Source organism: Saccoglossus kowalevskii, chromosome 4 (genome assembly GCF_978046115.1).
Source record: "Saccoglossus kowalevskii chromosome 4, keSacKowa6.1, whole genome shotgun sequence".
NCBI classification, from domain to species: Eukaryota; Metazoa; Hemichordata; class Enteropneusta; family Harrimaniidae; genus Saccoglossus; species Saccoglossus kowalevskii.
In genome coordinates, this window is record NC_140644.1 from 17,658,762 (window position 1) to 17,673,798 (window position 15,037).

At 36.5% G+C, this 15,037-nt stretch overlaps 1 protein-coding gene across 7 annotated transcripts in view; it reads right to left on the reverse strand.

Moving 5' to 3' along the window:
• Positions 1-147: 147 nt before the first annotated feature.
• The window catches only part of LOC100366345 (uncharacterized), a 78,489-nt gene continuing 63,599 nt past the window's right edge, over positions 148-15,037 (reverse strand). For 4 of the 7 annotated variants that reach the window (XM_078007256.2, XM_085497884.1, XM_085497888.1 and 1 more), the window contains 9 exons: positions 14,489-14,868; positions 14,177-14,218; positions 11,569-11,724; positions 11,174-11,345; positions 7,585-9,117; positions 6,967-7,466; positions 6,011-6,283; positions 4,941-5,043; positions 148-1,843 (listed from right to left, as the gene is read on the reverse strand). In XM_078007256.2, coding sequence (XP_077863382.1) covers positions 1,821-1,843; positions 4,941-5,043; positions 6,011-6,283; positions 6,967-7,466; positions 7,585-9,117; positions 11,174-11,345; positions 11,569-11,724; positions 14,177-14,218; positions 14,489-14,868 — 3,182 coding nt within the window. In that variant the 3' untranslated portion in view covers positions 148-1,820. Of the gene's footprint in view, positions 1,844-3,935; positions 3,989-4,940; positions 5,044-6,010; positions 6,284-6,966; positions 7,467-7,584; positions 9,118-11,173; positions 11,346-11,568; positions 11,725-14,176; positions 14,219-14,488; positions 14,869-15,037 lie in introns of all 7 variants that reach the window. The other 3 variants (XM_085497883.1, XM_085497886.1, XM_085497885.1) reach the window with 3 other exon arrangements.

Genomic DNA, 15,037 nt, shown 5'->3' on the forward strand with positions numbered 1-15,037 from the left:
ACATGTAAAATGTCATAAAGACAGAAACAATTGTAGTCTGAACAATTAAAATAATGTCTTCCAGGATTTGAAACTGCAGTTTTAGGCCAGAACCAATTTTCTGGATCATAGTTTACAGAGAGTGGATTAGTAAAGAACTGAACAATGTTTATTATAGTAAAGTTGTATAATTCATAAGCAGATTTATTGTATAAAAGCATTGGCTATGTACACTTATGAAACCACTTGTGGACAAGAATTGTAGATACAGTAATTTTTTTTTTCATCATAACTCCAAAGAAAGAATAAGAAATGCCATCTTCACTGAAACGGCGAAAAAATAAAATTGACTTGTTTTGAATACAATACACTTCATAGTTTTATATGAATCGCCATAGAGGGCGCTACAACCAAGTCTTTGTGAAAACTGTTTTCTTTAAAAAGGAAAGAATGAACACTCAAATATCTGTAGTCAATCATGCAAGTTGAAGTGGAGATTAAATTGCTATTGCCAAGATTTTGATTTGACAATGAAATAGCACTGCAAGATGTATAAGGGAAAAACAAATCTGAACACTACATGGCAAAAATTGTGTGACTCCACCAAACTGTCATGAGTTCATTTTTTTCTTGTAAATTATGAAAGTTGTCATCAAATTATAAAATCCTGACAAAAAAAAAAAAAGGAATGTTGCAAGGTATTACAGTGATTTAAAAAAATGTTATCCCAATTGTCTGGATTAACTGGGTTTTAATATATTAAAAATAAAAAAATTAAATATTCAAATTAAGTATAATGAATAATATATTTGACTGTTATAATACAATAGAAAGGTGAAATGTCAAAGAAATATTATGGGCTAGAAGGCAGAGGTCACAAAAACATGGACAGTGAGGGCGCCATTATAGAAGTACAACAATCAAAATTTCTCAGTATCCGATATTTTGAAGGCAATTTACTATTTTACATTTTATCAAAACTACAACAGAAAATAAAAAAAACAGCCTAGCAATGATTGTTACAAAAAATATTTACAAATAAAATTATCCCAGAATCAAATTGTCCTACATTTTTAAATGAGGAAGGCAGTATTAAGATACATGTGGATTTGGTTTCTTGGTTAGATTTCCCCAAAATTGACACAGAAAACTTGTTTCTAATACAGGAGCACCAAAAAGTGTGGAGTATTTATTAGATGTGTGGTGCTTCAAGATCACATCAGGCTATTAAATAATTAAGTTTATCCTGGACCAATAGCAAGCCATGTTTTAAACTTCAGGATGGATATATGTTCTCTGTGATATGATTGGTTCCTCTCATTGTAGACTAATCACACAGTGGCAAATATTTCAGACAGCTTGTTCAGATTATGGTAAACTAGAATCATGACAACAATACATACAAAAAACAAAGTTGTACAAACTGAATAAATGTTTATGTTTCTTTAAATGCGAAAGAACAATTTTGTCAGAAACTGCTCTTCCTCAAATTAAATCATAAAACTTGTCGCATTTCCCTTGTCATATTGCTCTTATTGATCGGAGAAATAACGTCCAACAAATCAGATTATTGCTTCTCGATTGTCCCACTTCCATTCCTGTGTCAACCTCTTGAAACAATCTTCTCCAAAGTGTCCAAAGGTGAGCTAGTCAATAAATTTGATCAATAAAAGTCCAATACATTGTATAGACGTTCTTTTTGTTATCTCTTGCTCATCAGTAGCACCTTGGGTATAAATCGGTTTTCAACCCCTAGCAGCACGGCGCAATGTTTTCTTCCCTCCTGCGACCAATATATATTTATATCTATATATGTTTCAATCAGTATATATTTAACATGTTCAAACTTCCGTAAATTCGAAACCTGCAAGACAAATAGGGAATTTACGTAATCTACTTGATGTATCTAATACGTATGACTGTTACTACTTGTACTACGGTACATTTAAAGCAGTGCGTTGCAATGCAAAACTGTATTAAGTACATGCAGGTGTTAACACAGACGCACTGTTATGTGGAAACTCAATCGTGTCTTTAGAATTACAAGTAACTCTCAATAACCAAAATGATAAGGGAGGCATCACATTTTTTTGTTATAAACCAAATTAGTAGAATATATCAGTCGCCTGATATGCAAAAGAACTGTCCCACGATAGAAGGTAAAATTCTGTTAATGTTCACCGCAAATTTGGATTTACGGAACTAACGGGAAAAAAATCCTTGCAAGAATTTGTTTTTTTTATAGAAGTCATTTCAGAGAGAAATACAGCTTTGATGGGTACGCAGTGAGTTACATACCGCTGAATTAATATTTGATAAATACATGCATGTTATATGACTTCAAAATTTAAAAAAATATTTTCCCTAAGGAGATGAAGTTTAAAAATAAATTTTGAAGTTGCAACATTGTAATACAAACTGTAGTTAATAATAGGGTCAATGATACCATATTTGCCGTATTAGTAGAACATGTACTTACGTAAATGACAGTGGTCTATCTATTTTCAAAATAATGTTTATTTTAATACAATTTGGTAATTGTTTGTTTTATGTGTGTTTCTATTGGAGATGCACTTCTATTAAAGCAAATATGGTAGTTACTTTGTCACTGGTATGAATTGAGGTAATTTACACTCAACATGCCACACATTTAAATTCACAAAGAACAATTACTCTGATTGGCTGATGGCAAGCTCTCTGTTAGACTTTCGTGATTTTACAGCCAATTGTGAACAGTGTAACAAAAAACACAATAAACTTATCATTCTGTTGGGATTAGTGTAGGCGGTCAACAGTCATCTTGCCTATGAAATAGTTGTCTTTTCTATACATGTACTGTATAAGCTAGTTGAGTAGCCAACATACGAAGCATCGGGTACGCCAAATTCAAGATAACATAAGACCCTGAATCTCTACGTTGTGTGACTGTACATGTTTTTATACGGTCGAGTAAAAGTGTTTGCAGGCTATAACAGTCACTCTAGTTCAAAGCACTCTGCTTCACATCTTCTGTACACATCTAGGAGTATCATAAAGACAAGACAACGATTCCTGGAGTAAGACCATTGCCGAAATCTAAAGGTCATGTTACACTTCACCATTGTGTATTTCATTCTCAGTTTTAATAATATTGCAGCAGTAATGATTTCAATGTGAAAGGAAGTCACATTGACTTTTGCTGTGGTCCTAAAGAGTCAGAGTGGATTTCACTGTGATCTTAGGGAATCACACTGACTTTCACTGTGGTCCTAGGGAGTCACAGTGAATTTCACTGTGGTCTTAGGGAATCACACTGACTTTCACTGTGGTCCTAGGGAGTCACAATGGATTTCACTGTGGTCCTAGGGAGTCACAGTGGATTTCACTGTAGTCTTAGGGAATCACACTGACTTTCACTGTGGTCCTAGGGAGTCACAGTGGATTTCACTGTGGTCTTAGGGAATCACACCGACTTTCACTGTGGTCCTAGGGAGTCACAGTGGATTTCACTGCAGTCCTAGGGAGTTGCAGAAACTTTTGTAATATTTTGTTCTTACTAATGCTCTAAATTATGAAATGGAGCATTTTTAGCGTCAAAAAATACAGTTTACAGAAATCAAAACAATAATACTCCAAAATATTAACCACCCACATCACACCCCCATGAAAAGTAACAAGCATGAGTTACCATACCAACCGTTTCATCTATGTCTTCCCGCTAGTGATGACCCTCATGATAAACAAAAACAGTTTTGCAAAGCAAGGCAACAATGGGATAGTTAATAAAATAAATTAAAAAAAAAAATTACAACATAGCTAACAACTTAATTACAACTAAACATAAACATTTTGCTTGACTATGAAATAAAGAGAGAATTACGGCTATTTAGCATGTACGAATATAGCAAGCATTAGTGGTGCTGTAGAGGTTAGCTTTTTATACCTTTATGAATGATGTGAAAGAAAATTTTACTCACAGAACGACCAGAGTTAAAACTCATTTTTTCCCCAGATTCTTAGAAATGGATACCTGCGCAAAAATTTAGGTGAAAACCAGACAATGCAGCAATTTAAATAAAGAAAACTAAAATATATCCATATAAGTCAAATGCCAGGGATGGACAAAAAGCTCAGTGTTAGAATTCCTACTTTATTTTTTTTTTTTTTTAAATAATACCAATAAGGTTAAAGGTCAAATAGGTAACATGCAATTTAATGGGACTATAATGCATGCGAAGGACATGAAGCAGACTGAAAAAATGGACATGCTTTTGATGGATCGATGAGTCTGGTGACGATGAGTTTAACAATGTTTTGGATCAGGTTTGCGGAAATTTTTTTCCTGCATGCCTAACACTGTTGTGATGTGAGGGGCATATTTGAGTTAATTAGATCAGTCGTATCAGTAAATGGCGGTTAGTTCATGTGTATGCGTGATTATGCTACTTTAGCTGGTCGTTAATGATCGTGCACACTACGTTTGGGCAGGTCATGTTGTGATTATTCATCCCATGGTGTTGTGGTATTTTGATCATGTCTAATTTTTCACATAGCACAGTGGTTGTACAGAATGGGCCAAAAGCGATATTTTCTATTTTGAAACTCCAAATATTTGTCACGGGACCCCCCCCCCCCCCACTTACAAAATATCACAAGCACCATGAACGAGCATCAACCACAATCTGTTATTAATATCAATTACGTCGGGACTCATCATGAAAACACACCATTATAAACACAATATTCATCAATATTAGTACATGACTTGATGTTGTAACACCCCCAATTCCTGAAATGGTACAGTCCACTATAATGGAGAATGGAACAAACCAAACCACCTCTGGAGGCGGATAGGTGCATGACGAAAATGATTTTTGTCTTTGAGATGGGAGTGACATGAAGAGTCAACCATATTGTTTGCGGGGGTAGTAGGGTTATTAGTAGATGGGGTGATCATACAATAACTATGTCAAGAACCTCACCTGCATCGTTACTATAACAATTCTGGCAGTGTAGTTTGGAGGCTCTGATTCGAACGTCTGTCCCTTTTGCACCGCTGCCCAGTTGACAATTGCACACACAACACTATGAGAAAGAATAACATACGCAGTCAGTAGATTGAGATTCACAGGCGTCAATGACACATGTACAAAGCTAATAGAAATTTTGAAAACATCATTTCAATGTTTCCAACTATTAGTCAGCTGCGACATTGAAATCACTCCAGCTATATTCACAGGCATCAATGACACATGTACAAAGCTAATAGAAATTTTGAAAACATCATTTATTTGTTTCCAAATATTAGTCAGCTGCGACATTGAAATCACTCCAGCTATATTCACAGGCATCAATGACACATGTACAAAGCTGATAGAAATTTTGAAAACCTCATTTTCTTGGTTCCAAATATTAGTCAGTTGCGACATTGAAATCACTCCTATATAAGTCCAGAGGTGCATTTGAAATATTATCATGTCTTTTTCTGAGATATGAAACCTACCAAGGCAAGCTGATAAATAATTATTCTAAGTAATTTGTCTTTTTAACAAAATGGTTCACACACACTTTGTTTTGAAAACCATATTTATCCCATCAAAATTTTGTTGCAATTTCGTACAATTTTGAGATATTTTTCTACACTTTCTTTTTTTCATTTTTGACCGAATGGACATAATTTCACATTGGCTTCAGGTCTTGATCAAAATATTAGAAAAATATTGGAAAAAATTATGTGAGTGTAGACAAAACTGTGTGTGGCAGCATTGTTTGTTGTATTTGTCGTAAAGTAGATTGAGCGGTGTTAGAGTGACTTCAGATACTGTGAAACGTCTCTTTTCGCTAGTATGTTATTTTAGATATTTTAGCTATAAATCCATAAACTTGGTAATTCAAAATGAAGTAAAATTTCACAATGTCATTTTTGACACTTTAGCTAAATTAATATTATGTTAATTCAAGCATGGAGTCAAATTTGCTAAAATGGCATGTAGTACCACGGAACTCTGAACTGAATTATGTAAAAAAGTAAACAAAATAAAAATGAACATACCTTAAAGCATGAAATATGGAAGTGTAATCCAAGAGACTCGATAATCATGGCGGCACCCCTGCCAAGCACTTGACCACACCGTGTACACAGCACCTTGCCGCTGACTGAGCGATTACCTTGGCTTTGACCACCAGGCTTAATTGGAGCAGGGGCAGGTGGCTGCATTGTAGGTGGGGCTTGTAAAGGAAGAGGTGGGTATGGGTATGCACCAGTTTTCTGTGGTGATGGTGGTACTTTTGGTGATCCACTGCCACGGCTAGCTGTCCGATGTGACTGCAACAAAGACAAATTGATAATCTGATCACAACAATGACATTAAATTTTTTGTGTAATACTTGACTATACTGATCGCATGAATCAGTGCAACAAATATTTTCTAAGATTTCTGTGAACCAAATGGAATTATCAAGTTATGAATATGCATAGCGATGAATGCATGTATTACATAGCCATGACGGCAACAGTATGTGTTGTCAAGCTTTCCCAAAAACCTATTGATCAACTCCAACAAAAATATTTTCCTATTGGCTGAGGAAAAATGCAATTATTTGGGGGCGGGATTATACACAGACCTCAGAGAGGAGAGACATAAGTTGTTGTCACTCTAAGGTCAGTCAGTCCTTCGAATAACACATACAGTCTGCCCCATTTAAATGTCCAATGTTGTTTTATTAGCAATACAGCCGATAGATAACCAGCAGATTGTTCATTGTCAAAGTCGTCTGTTGCTGAGCTGGATGCTGTTTACAAGTGTTACAATATGTATGTGTAGAGTGTACTGTTTAATGAACTGTTCCCACAGTAATGTACACAAGACAGTTCAAAAACCGATATTATTTCATTTCTTACTAGCAGCATACATGTACAATGAATTGCATATTAAACCTCACATGACTACAGACTGACCAATCACATTACATACTCTGGATGCTACGTGTATTTTAAAGCGTACTCACATGTATCCCAGCATCCGGCAGTGGAGCTTGGTTTCTCACAGCACCTAGCGGCAGGTTTTCTGCCGAATTACTATAGCTACCCAACTCATGCATGGAATGTCTATTTCTCCGATATTTGTCGGTGTCGTCCATACTCCTCTGGCGACGATTAGTATTCAAATTTGGTCTGTCTATGTAGCCATGAGTCCGTCGGTTTGCAAGTTTTTGTTGCCTTTCAGCTTCAGTCTCTCTTTGCTGTCGTAATTTCACTGGCTGTTCAGGTTCGTATCGTCCATACGGTTTTTGTGCGGTGTCCCTCTCTGGTGGAGCATACATATATCTCTCATCGTATCTCATTTCTGTAGGTGGTGGGATGTCTCGCTGGGGTTTCTCCGTAGTACTTGTATGTCTTAGTGACGGTGCCTCGTAAGGGGTACCTCGGTCATATCCTTCTCTCTCGGCTAATCTCCTCCTTTCTGCTTCTTCTACCATCCAGTGCTGGGAAGGTGTCGCCGACTCATCTAAGGTAGAAAAGCAAATGATTATAATTTTGGTTTAGTTGGAAAAGTTTCCTAGTTAAAGGGCAACATATTTAATAGATAGATGTACAGAATTCAATACAATAATAAGCCGTCTCACCTTTGTATTTTGACATAACAGCAGGCACTGGATCATGTCTCCTATCATCTCTCCTCGGCTGCCAGGACGGCGACGGGTCCCTCCCTCGTCCAGGATGCTTACTGTAGTCAGTATCCCTCTCTGGGATGTGCTGCTGTGGGGTTTCCCGCACTGGCTGTTGGAAGTACTTCCTGAAATTTGGATCTGTTGTAACCGGTGACTGAGTATCGAAAGGACTGGCTTTTTGTAACGGGCTAACATAGCTTGCTGGTTTATCTATTTTAGCAGGTGCGAGGTGTGAATGCGTCTCCGGCTGGTAGATCTTTTTTGGTTGCGTCATTGGTTGTGACTGAAGTCTGTATTTTTGCATGTTATCTTCGGGTTCTTCGTTTTCATGCTGAATCGCAGCGAACTTAAGATAATCAGATTTTTTAGCAAGATTGTTCAGCGGCAATCCTGCTGCTTTCCTCTTCTCCTGCTCTTGCACACTTTCTTCATGTTTAGGTTGTTTGAGGGCGGATTTAGTCGGCTTTTGCTGTCGGGACCTGATCGTTGGATCATCACCTCCACCGTCATTCCTTTTAATAGCTGCAAACTCAGTGTACATGTCTTTGGATGTAAGGTTAGATGGCGGTGGACTCGTATGTAGTTTTTTTCTCTCTGCCATTAGTTGCTTGATCTCTTCCTGCTGCTTTCTTTCAAGATCGTCCCTCTGATGCATCAATCTATCATGTTCTCTACGAATCTCCTCCAACTTGCTCATTGCCAGTCGCTCTCGTTCCTGCTGCATTTGTTTCTCCTTTTCCAACTCTTCCCATTCCTTCTTCAACCGCGCCTCAGCTTCCAGCCGAATCGCTTCCACATCCAGCTCCTGCGTTCGCCTCCTTTCACGTTCAATATGTTTCTTCTTCACCTCAATTTCTTGTTTTTTACCCTCCTCGTGGTCTTTTTCAAGCTCCCATTTACTTTCTTCATGTTTCAAATTGTCCTCCTGCGTTTCAATGATTTCTTTTTCCTCCAGTCGCTGTTGATCTTGTTTGTAGAATGCCTGCAGTTCCTCTTTCCTGCGTTTGTACTCCTCTTCTCTCCTGGCAGACTCGTTCATGAAAAGTTCTCGCCTCTTTGCAGTTTCCTCCGCATTATAACCTGTAGTTCGTAGCAACTCTTGTTCATATCGCTCAAGCTGCAACGCTTCGGCTTCACGTCTCTTTAATTCCGCATCATGAATCTTCTCCAACTGTAGTTCGTACTGATAACGAAGCTGCTTACGTTCAGCTACGTATTTATCTTGCCTCAATTTATCTTGTTCTAGTTGCCATTTTTCCAACCTCGATTGTTCCTCCTTGATGTCAAACTTTTTTACTGACTGAGTGATTGGCGGTGGCTTCTCAATGCCAGCAAAGAGATCTTCCTGTTTCTGCAACTCTTCACTATTCCCATTTGTGATCTTTCCTGGACTGGATATTTTCTCCACCTGCTGCCATAGTGCTTCCACATCATCTGCTACATCCACCGTTTCCTTGGTAACTGGAGTTTCAATTATTATTTCTTCATCTAGTAAAAAGGAAAATTTAAAAAAAAAAAAAAAACAGAAATAAATTTGTTATCATATGCTAACAAATGATGTGATTGGCTTCAGATTTCTTGACTCCAGATGTGAATAAAGACGCTGCTCTTCAGTGTTATTTTGTAACTCAATGCCCCATAAAATTACTTGACGACACCCATTTTTATCATCCCACCATTTTCATCATGAATTGTATACAACATATTTTCGCATCAGGATTTACATCACAATGGAAAGAACCTAACACAGCTCAGCTCAACTTAGCAAAGAACTATTATAATATTTTCATTCATATACAAGATCTTACCATATATCATGAAGTCAGATTTAACTTATCAACAACCACAGGTCATATGACCATGGATGTTGAATGTTTATAACTGACTACCACTTTCACAAGTTATATACCGGTACTGTTACACATGATTTGACAGGTATCATTAATGGCAAAATTCCATCTGCTGAAAAATTTCTCAATTTTTCCCAATTGTGAAAGCAGTGAGAAATTCTTCAAATTTGAACCAGAGTATAGGTATTGAATACTGAATATAAACTGAACTAATTCAAAAGTTCTGAATACCTTGGTAGCATATGATAAATGTTAAAAAATGTGTTAAGACTATACTACTAAATAATGAAGAGTTAAAGTTAATGAGAAGTCACTGTGTAAGGATTACATCTCCAGTATCAAACGCTCCTTGGATGGCATATAAAATGCTTTTCAATTGGCTGAAACTCACTCACTTTTTGAGGATCAGCCAATTGCAAGAATTGTCATAGTATATCTACGATGCATTTCAACTGGCTGAAACTCATTCCCTTTTGGAGGATCAGCCAATAGCAGGAATTGTCATTTATTTATCTATGTAAAATGCTTTTCAATTGGCTGAAACTCATTTCCTTTTGGAGGATCAGCCAATAGCAGGAATTGTCATTTATTTATCTATGTAAAATGCTTTTCAATTGGCTGAAACTCATTCCCTTTTGGAGGATCAGCCAATAGCAGGAATTGTCATTTATTTATCTATGTAAAATGCTTTTCAATTGGCTGAAACTCATTCCCTTTTGGAGGATCAGCCTATAGCAGGAATTGTCATTTATTTATCTATGTAAAATGCTTTTCAATTGGCTGAAACTGATTCACTCTTGGAATCTTGGCCAATAGCAAAAAACATTTTTTATCTAGTAGGAAATCAATTTGACACTGGAGGGAGAAAGTATGAAAGGATCTGGATACAGGTCAACTCCCCAGTTACCATGGTGAACAACGATGACTTGAAATACTTAGTTTTACTGTAAACTCATTGGAGTCTGCAATTTATCATAAAATCTGAAACTTCAATAAATATAGATGATAAATAGATTAGCGCACCAAATTATTAATGTAATTTTCCCTCGACGAGTATACAGAACCACCAGGTAATTCAAGTCAATGTCTGTGTGTGTAGGAGGGAATTGACAAGTAATGAACATTATTCATGCATTGTTGTAAATTTCATTCTCAATCTTAACTCAGGCAGAGTTAGTAGAGCATACCTATCATGCAGATGATATCTGATGACGAGTTATCTTTTGATTAACATCGTGGTGAAATTGACACCGCGGCACGTGGTAATAAACAACAACAGGTTATGTGGAACTGCACTATGGTCAGACATAGAAGCAGTAAAAAAGTTATAGACACCAATGCTAACCAAACGCCACTCTGGTTAAACAAGAATAAACCAGGTCAACCAAAAGTGACAAGGGTCACCCAGGTTACGCAAAAAGCCACCCAGGTCAAATAAAAGCGAACACTGAGCATTGTGATGAGAGGATTAAAAGTTGAAATTATGTTTTGAAAATAAGTTCAAAAGAAAATCAAGAAGCATGATGTGCAACTTAGAGAGAATGAGAAGCTTCAGGAAAAGAAAAGTTTCAAAAAATAATGACGGAGCGAGCAGGCGGAAGAAAGTGCTGGGATTCTCATCATATTGCAGTTCCACATATAATGTTATTGCAGTTACCACGGAGACAAATTCTAGTTCAGCTCTACCATACTACCTGAATACCGAAATACGGGCCAACAGCTCTTGTCGGGATGGTGACGGAAGAAATTGTGGCGACGCTTCCATATTTCAAGTTTGACCAAGTCCTTACTTTTTTCACGTCGAGGGCGCAGCATAAGATTTATCAGAGGTGGTGGTCGACTGGGAATTGGCGGAGGAGGCTTGTCCTGAAAAGCAAAAGAAAAACAAAGAATAGTATAATGTGAATAAATAGATACATACATAAATTCAGCATAAGCTAACATTAGGGAAATTGAGATTTATCCATAGTATGTCACTTGGTGAAATATTTATACCTTAGTAGTATGTAACAATAACATTTAACTAAAGGGGAGGGGAGGATGCTTCAATTATCTAAAAAGTAACAAATTTGAAAACTGATCGACGAACCTCATCACTGTCGGATTTGTTCTCTTCTGCTTCAATTTGTTTGTGCATCTCGTCACGTTTCCGTTCCTCTTCTTCTTCCCTTTCCAGCTGTTCCAGTATCTCCCTCTCAATTCTCTCCTCTTCTGCAGGACTCATATCACCTCCCGAATCATCCCCCTTGAATTTAGAAAAGACAAAGATAATTTTTATATATTTTTTCAACAGGCAAAGAACCAGATACAGATCTGGAATCCTCAGTTCTTACAAGGACTGTACATGAGCAAAGGCTCCAAACCCTTCAGTGGAAATCAACTACTATAATTTATGATAAGGAGAGCCAGGGTTCTTTCATATACTGGTGTTTGTACAGTTTTTATCGTCACTGTCTGAAAAGATGTCACTCTCCAAAACCTAATGTTTGGGGGAGGGGGGTGTACTATAATATCAACTGTAGATTAAGCAGTGAATCAGCTGCAGTCGTCCTCTCCACAACACGAGGCAAACTCGCAAATCACTGTACCACAGTTACTAGTAACTGTGACTGTACCAAGCTCAGGTTTTAGTTCTGGTGAGATTAACGTCATTATTAACGTCATTAATTCATTATTAACTTTATTACATTTTAAACACCAAATTAGAAATGTAAAATTTTCTACACGGTTGTAATAAAGCTGTTATCTTATCTTATCTTATCATGGCGATTTCTATTAAAATCAGTTTGCTTTCTAGATAAATATAGGGTTTGACATTCAAAGGCAAGGTGATTTATATAATAGCAAAATTGATTATTAAGGTCAAAGACGATGAATGTATTCAAACACATCAGTAAATCCAGGCCTTGCCATGTGAAATCACCTGGGAACATAAAATGGCTTTCCTGAATAGGATAATGCTAGTGATTAGGAACACTACACTAATAAAAGTACGGTACTCAAAAATGGTAAGAATAGTGGAAGGGATAATTAGCTATTCTGCGTCTTGATTCGGGCAAGACATAGGTGAGTGGAGAACTATTCTCCTCAAAGTAAGGTCTTTATCTTTCAGTTCATGAAAATTATCATTAAAACTATGGTTCGCTTTTCTAGACTGTGGGTAAAATTAAATTAATCAACCAAATTAACAATTAAATATTAGCTGTCAATTAAGATGGATATTAGTAGAACACTAATCAGAATAAATCAGAAAGACATTAAATACTTAGTCTGGTTTTAGTCAAAAATGGTGGAAAATATTATGTTAGATAAGGCTACAACTATATTTTATGTTTAAACGTGTGTGTTGGATATGAGTAAGTCTGCAAAAACAACACAAGGTGCACAACAACGAGTACAGGGACATGTACACTCAACATGCCAGTTTTCAAATAATATCAGACACATAGGTTAATTTTTTGGGGAAAAAATGAAAGGGTTTAGCAATGAAAATTTAATTAAACTTCTACAAAAGATAATTTTTCATTCACTGCGAGATCTTGCGTATTCTGTGAAAGGCGCAGACCAAACATCTGTCACGAAAATTGAATGATTTAATTTTGAATTTCTTTTTCTTTTTAGCCCAATGTCAAAATGCCGATCTTTGAGACAGGAATATTGTGTAAGGATACACTTATCTCATCAAAATTGCCTATCATCAAAGGTGTATAGAACATTAATAAACGTGAAAATACTTTTTTTATTTTTGTGTTTGTTCAACTCCATGTGATGCGATGACGCCACTACAAGGCTTTGTTTGTCCTGCTTTTATGTTAAATTTCATGCGTCAATTCTCGCGGTGAACAGAAAATGGTCTATTGTGGTCTAGGTAATCAAATGAACAAGAAAATATAGACATTTTCAGATCATTTTTACACAGCCCTAGGAAATTAGTTGAGCCTAGATTTTAGTTACTTCATCATGTTCATGCTATGATTATTCAGTCAATCCAAATAAACATTATTTATTATTTCTGCATGTATTCAAAACATGAAATCCCAAAAAAATAGACCAGGTCAACATCAAACAAAATATGTATCAAAATCTTATGAATAAAAGACATAAAATCAATGAATATTGCAAATCTTGTTCAACTTTTTAGTTTGACAAGAGTCTTGATAATGATAACTTTTAGAAAACTGGCACAGTGAGTGTACTGAACTGTGGGTGATATATCCAGAGTTTTACCACAATGCAATGCAATCTCTAGCAAGGAAGCACTTCTTGATGAAGAAGAATTACTTAGATCGAATATAACTGCAGCCAAAGTGACAACATTTTTTAGTTGTGCAGTTATTCGTTGTTTAGAGTATATGGATCGCAAAAAGACTTCAATTTCAGATAAAAGGAATTGCATCGCTACAGGGAATTCTGTGAATTGTTCCTCTATAGAATTAATATCAAAAGTTGTCAACAATAATGTAGTCACTGTATATTAATCACAGCTACCAGGTGTGGCAATTCAAAATCCACACAAGGAAGTGACACCATTCTAAATAATCGTACCGGTAATTGCTCATCAAATAAATCAATAATATAAGATGGACACATTCATTCATGACAAAACTCTGAGAGAATGCACTACTTTGACGTAGATTTGCAGGTGCAAGTAACAAATATCCTCGTTGCCATGGCAACATAACAAGGGCCATACTCACCTCCTCTAAAAATAACAAATCCTCATCGTCACTGGCGAAATGCTTTTAGTAGAGAAACAAACAAACAAACACAGCATTCCAGTAAGTGATGATTTAATTACATGCGTTAGACAGTTAAATGACCATGACATTTTTTTTATTTTTATTACATGTACTATGATTTTTGAAAATAAACAAAAAAAATAAATAAAATAAAAACTCCAAACATGCTGATGAGTTGTAAGATTAATTAACATGATTTTTAATAGCTTACTAATCAATGTGGATTGTAACCATGAGAACACACAGATTGCCACCAAATAATAATCTCACCTTTTCTGGTGCAGGCGCTTTCACTTCAACTTCTGTTTTGATTTCTATAGGTTTTTCCGCAACATTGTTTTTTGATCGGTCTCCAGAGCGAGTGATAAACCGCTCTCTTTCCTTCTTTTTCGGAGCAGGTTCTTCTTTTTTTAGCACAACCGGCTCTGGTTCTCGCGTCCTATTCACATACGGTTGCGGTTCCCATGCTTTTGGTATATATGGTTCAGGTTCCCACGCTTTTGATACAAGCGTATTTATTTCTGGTTCCATGACTTTTTCTACTTTCTCGTGGGTAGTTCTTGTAATGGGAACGTTGTTCTCTGGCAGTCGCGTTTCCTCTACAGTTGGTATGTGTACCTTCATATTACTCGGTTTTGATTCATCTGGCCCTACAGAAGTCAAGTACGCTACCAATGAGTTGTTAATAAACAAGCCCGTCATCTGACGCATGCGCAGGAGACGACACCCCCGCTTAATTTAATAAGTAAAACACCCTCTATGGTAGACTTGGGAGAGGATACATTTAGTGCCACCACATACATATCAACCTTAATTCAC